Genomic DNA, 6,015 nt, shown 5'->3' on the forward strand with positions numbered 1-6,015 from the left:
TCAGATTGAGTAAGCCCATTTTCGGGGGCTGGCTTCCTGGCCTAGGGTTGAGGGCCATGTAGCCACACTTTAGTTTTAGCTTGTAAGAACGTACAAAACACTTTCATTCTGCCTTGGACGTTAATAGTAACTGCTTCATTAGGTTTTTCTTTCGTTTTTCCTCTCCTTTTATGTACTGAATTCTTTTCCAATTTGATTGTAGTTCTAATTAAATTTAGTTTTTGTTTTATTTTTCTTGTTCACTTTATTCTGCTGCAATTTCGTTTTCCATTTCGTTTCCAGTTACGTTTTCCATTTTCGTTTCTAGTTTAATTTCCAGTTTCGATTTTTCTAGTTTCATGCGTTTCAAGTTTTTGCTCAATTTCTGCACTTCCATTTTGTTGCCTCTGCCTTCAGATTTATTGATGTTTGTAATTCGTTTTGCTTTGTTGAAATTCATTTTAATGGAAGCTTGAAATCTGCTCGGTTGGTAGTTAGGAAGATTGCATTACTTCCTTGAGATTATTGCACTGTCATTTTTATTATGTTTTTTTTTTCTCTACATGATATGTAATTTGTTTTGTGCTTGTAATTTTGTTCACTTTTAGTGGTCTAATTTGTGTTTAATTTCTGCTTAGTTGATTAGAGCTACATTATAAGCGATCCCCAGCAGCTACCATTCCCAAATGCCACTAGTCCAACTGATGTTGGGTCATCATGACCACCATGCTTTACTATAAGGCCCACAACCCTCTGATGATCCTACTAATGGAGTTGATCCTGCTCCTCATGATCAACCGACTATTGAACCTTATGGTCGAGGGTAAAACCAAATTTTCCTCCTAACTGATTTCCATTACATTCTTTGTTTTACTTTGCCTAGAGATTCATAACTTTCTCGTAATCATACTTTAGATTTCTTCTTTCTAGAGTTGCTTCACAAGCTACCACCAAGTCTATTAAGAAACAATTTCTTCAGCCTTAGCCATCATGGGGAGAATTCCCTATAGTGGACAGGGAACCTTTCTTCTAGAGATTTAAGGTAAAAACATCATGTTAGTTAATCATGTTAAATTAATTTGAAATATGAAATTGATCTCCTTTATTTTAAAATTTCCAAATGTAACAACAAAAGGTACAATGGAGAGTTGAACATGAAGCTAAAATTAAGAAAATTTTCCATAGCAAAGCATCTCACAGACTATTAGAAATGTTCAGAGAGGCACAACACCCTTACTGGGTGGGGGAGCACATATGGAAATCATTGTTGGCACATTGGAATTCGCCAGACTACCACAACAAATGTGCTACTGCCCAAAGCAATAGCGCATACGTTCATGACAAGTCTCGAAAGACTATTGTAAGCCAACTTTTTAGCAAAATTCAATCTTGTACTATTCATTTTCTTTTAAACTTTGAACTTCATGTTACTGGCACTTTGTATATTATTTAACAGGAAGATTTCTCTGTTAAACTCTCACATGCCATATTAGAGATGAGATCTACTCCTAATGCTACATCACAAGTAAATGCCGATGATGATGACATCATAGGACACAATGCTGGATTGATGTCGTTGGTGGAAAGAAGAAAGGACGACTATATGGGACATGACAACTTGCTACCAATTATAGTGTTGGAAGAGGCATATTGAAGCATCAACCATCTGCATCCAGTACTTTTGACGAGAGCAATGTCGTCCTCAAACAAAAACTAAAAGCTCGTGAATAGGCTTATGATGCACTTCTACAGAGATTTGAGAATCTTGAAAATATGTTCATAACATTGTTGCCTCAACAAGGATAGAATCAGTCCAACCCATCATCGTCCCAACAACAACACCCATCAATGCAACCCACCCCAATGCAGCCATATCTCAAACAACAATCAGCTCCCCAACAACAACCTCCTCAACAAGAAGATTCAGATGACTATAACGATTATTAAGACTTGATGAACTTTTTACAAACATTTATGGAACCTTTTATTTTAAAACTTAGTTGTTTTATGTATTTCTTAAATGATATAATAATACAATAACTATTTATTTCAATGATATAGATGTTTCATGATTGCATTGTCTAATAATTTTGTATGCATTGAGTGCTTTATTAGCATGTTTATTATAATGGATAAGGAATGTTACCAATTGCATTCAAACCTATCTTGGACATTATTGACGGACTTACCGATAGATAATACACAACGTATTGATTGTATTACTGACAGATATTTGTCATTAATAAAAAAATTTATGCGTCGGTAATTTTAATTTTTTGTAGCCAACGATATTTCACTCACTAGCCATTATTGTGACTTTAAAGGTTGCATTTTTACATTTTTCGGTTAATCCTAATTTTGTAAAATTCACTAAAAATAGCTAAAATTTGTTTTTGACTCAATTTTTTTGTGGTAACTTCTATTATGCGTTTTTGCATTTGGGTTCAAATATTTTAGGATTTTGGAATTTTAAAAAATCCATCATTTAAATTATGTTTTTATTTTGTTACTATTTTAGAAAAAAAATTCTATACTCTACGTTTTTATTTTCGATACCCATATTACTAAAATTCTGAAATTTGTTTTTATGTATTTTTATATTATATATGGTTTCAATGAAGAAAAATATTGACGAAGAATTAAAAACAAAAAAAACCCACAAAAAATTGACATTTATTCTCTTTACAATTGATGTCAATTAGATACAAGAAATGTTAATTGATGTATGTTCAAATACAAAATATATTAATTTAATGTTTCCAACCTAAAATAACATACATTAATTTTCTTTTCTTTTGTGTTAGTTGTAGTGTAGTTTTAATATATATATATATATATATATATATATATATATATATATATATATATATATATATATATATATATATATATATATATATATATATATATATATATATATATATATATATAATTTAAGAAAAACAAAACAAATTTTATAAAATAAGAGTAAAACTGGCGAAACCAGTCAGTCTGTCCTTTAACACTAATTCCAACCTATTTTTTTATTTTGGTTAAATACATAGTAAATTTTATTGTTGTAGTTGAAAAAAAAATGTTCAACTTTAGGAAGACAAAACTAATACAATTTTGTTAATAACTTATGTAATATTGATTAAATAGTCAATTTAATATAATAAATATGTATATATTTTATATTTAATTCAATTTAATAATTCAACTTATATTTAATTTTTAATAATTTAATATATAAAATTTAAATTAGTAAAATTTAAATTTAAATTATAAGATTTTATCATATTGAAAATAAAATATATTATTATTTGTACTAACTGTTTTACTATTTTACAAAATTTACTAAAATGAAAAATATATTTTATTTTCCATTTTAGAACATGTGTTTTTCTGAAATCTCATATTAAAATTGAGTAAATTCATAATATTTTTTTATTTAACAGAATGACAAACGTAACATTAGAACAAAAGTAGATTTTTATAAGTCCAAACTATTGTCACGTGTTGCCGCCTTACGAATCTAGCCTACTGTTTGCCCCAAATCCAGAATGAGGATCTTCCATTACGTTCACACTTTTGACTAAAATACCAAATAATAGAAACCCCCACAAAAAGAAGAAAAACCCCGACAAAAAAAAAAGGAAGATAATCCACCATAAATACCAACCTTGATGCACAAGTTTTTTTCCTTCTTACTCTCACCAAACCTTAAAAGCAAAAACCACAGCAATACTGTATTGTTCTCCTTCTTGCTTCTGTCTTCTCCTTCTATCATATTCTATGCTCATTGGCCATGACCCAAACCATGTCTGGCCCAAATGATTGGCTTCAATTCTACAATCAACATCCCGTACCATCGATCCCTGACTTCACTGTTACCACCACCACCACCACTCCAGCCACCGTTCCAACAAGTTCTGACTTCTCAAATACCAGTCCATCAACTTCAACCCATTTAGGTCCAGAAGGACGCGTGGGAAAACCTACGCGCCGTCGCTCTCGGGCCTCACGGCGAACTCCGACCACCTTGCTCAATACAGACACCACAAATTTCCGAGCCATGGTTCAACAATTCACGGGAGGCCCGAATGCACCCTTTGCACCAAGCCCATCAGCAGCACCTCAGGTGCTGCCGAACCTCTTGGGCTTTGGGTTCCCCTCACGCCCTATCCCTTCTCTAAGCCCAACACCCCTTGTTATGTCATCATCACCCCCTCTAAGCTACCACCATCTTCATCAACAAGGTCAACATCACCAACAACAAGAAAACATGTTTCAGCACCAAAACCAACACTACAATCTGTACAGTGATGGTGGCTCACAAGGTGAAGACCACAACAGCAACAGCAACATGTTTTTTCAGAGGCTAAGTAACAACCCAGTGAGTCCTCCAGCAAGTAATCGTGACGGGCTGGTGAATTTGGATCAGGGGCGCTTCTTCCCAAACAGTTCTTCTTGATTGATTTAAGTGCGTATTTGATTCACTCGATAGATGCAGATCCTTAGTTTGGAGTGAAATTGAAATCACATATTCAAGATTTCCAAACATGCACCACAGAAGAACACAGAAGAAGGAAATTGAGCACACCCTTCTGAGTTGTGAGGTCAAGTTCTTGTTCCGTGGGAACACGGGTAGCAGTTTTTCTCTTTGATCCGCATGCTAAGGCTTGAAAGAGACATAAAGCAGACAGTTAGGTGCTAACTTGGCCAGAATTGTTGACCCACCAATGTAAAATATAAAATATTATCATATAGTACACTCTTATTTAGCTTTTTTCTTTCTTTTATTGTTATGATAATATTACTATTATCTTATTACTGTTATTTATTTTTTTCTTTTTTACTTTCATACTTTTTGGTGGAATTGGACTCTCTTCTAGATAACCCTTGGATGGTGCTACTACTTTCTTTTATTTGTCTTTATACTTGATTAATTTGTGGCATTGTTTCTTTTATTTCTTTACTTGGTAACGATGTATCTCGTAGAAATTATCAAGCGAAAAAATAAACATATTGAATGATGAAAAATGAAAAATTTAATTAAAGAATTCAAGATTAAACTACATTATAACAGCATACGAAACAACCTCAAATATTTAATTGAGTTAAATTAGAAGATATGTATTCACATGAGCAGTGATTATAGAGAGTATTAGAAAATGAAAAAATAAATAAAAAAGTTCAAAGGTTAGAACTTGAATAGGGTTAAGTGGGTCGCCGTAGTTGGCATGGCAAGCAGTGCTAAACTTTTGACAAAATTGTGTTTACATAAGTTGACTTGGTTATTTGTGTTTGTGATACGAGCGTACTTGGTGGTGAGTGTGTTTTACGTGGGTTGTACGTCTGCCATTTGGAGTTATCGCGTGCTTTACATTTTCACATAATACATATAGAGTGTAATTTGTTTGTTTTTATTATTAAAATAATGTGTATTATGAACTAATTCAAAATTACTATGGTAAAGAAAAGTTTAGTTATTAGAAATTTAAATTTATTAATTTGATTTTTACTTGAATTACTAAATAACATTTCAAAAAAATATTTTAATAATTTCGAGCAACAAGTAAGAGTATCATAATAAAGGGAAAAAATCAACAAAAATAAACAAAAAATGTAATAATTTTTGTATCGGTCTTAATTTTAGTGAAGTCTATATCCTATTTTAATCAAAGCAACCTGAGATTGTTCTTAAAGTTGAAAAATCAAAGTTATATACATACTTTGCAGGAAAGATCATGCACAATAATATATGAATGCTTCTTAAAAACTTATCACAAAGAGCTACAAAGAAGTGTTAAAACCTATTATGCAACAACACCAAACCTAGTTATTAAAAGAATTTGAAGCGAAAAGCATTTGTAAAAAATAAATCAATATGAATTTTAGATCTGAAAGGTGGCTTGCCCATCCTTCTAGGAAGACTAAGCTCGAGACTAATCTCAAAATACAAAAATTAAATCTTGTAAGAGGATTCCTTTGTACATGATACTGTCATCAAAATGGGTTGAAACCATGAGCCAACCCGGCTCACCACGGCTTTAA

At 32.0% G+C, this 6,015-nt stretch overlaps 1 protein-coding gene across 1 annotated transcript; it reads left to right on the forward strand.

Annotated features, from left to right (window-relative positions):
- The first annotated feature begins 3,673 nt into the window (after positions 1–3,673).
- Positions 3,674–4,857, forward strand: LOC108342503 (calmodulin-binding protein 25). The gene has a single exon (XM_017580289.2). The coding sequence runs from the start codon at positions 3,767–3,769 to the stop codon at positions 4,430–4,432; it is 666 nt and encodes a 221-aa protein (XP_017435778.1). The 5' UTR covers positions 3,674–3,766; the 3' UTR covers positions 4,433–4,857.
- The last annotated feature ends 1,158 nt before the right edge of the window (positions 4,858–6,015 follow it).

This window comes from Vigna angularis, chromosome 6 (genome assembly GCF_016808095.1).
Source record: "Vigna angularis cultivar LongXiaoDou No.4 chromosome 6, ASM1680809v1, whole genome shotgun sequence".
NCBI lineage: Eukaryota > Viridiplantae > Streptophyta > Magnoliopsida > Fabales > Fabaceae > Vigna > Vigna angularis.

What these genes read in the sequence shown, in the direction of transcription:
- LOC108342503 (XM_017580289.2), top strand. Translation starts at nt 3,767, where the DNA reads ATGACCCAAACCATGTCTGGCCCAAATGATTGGCTTCAATTCTACAAT.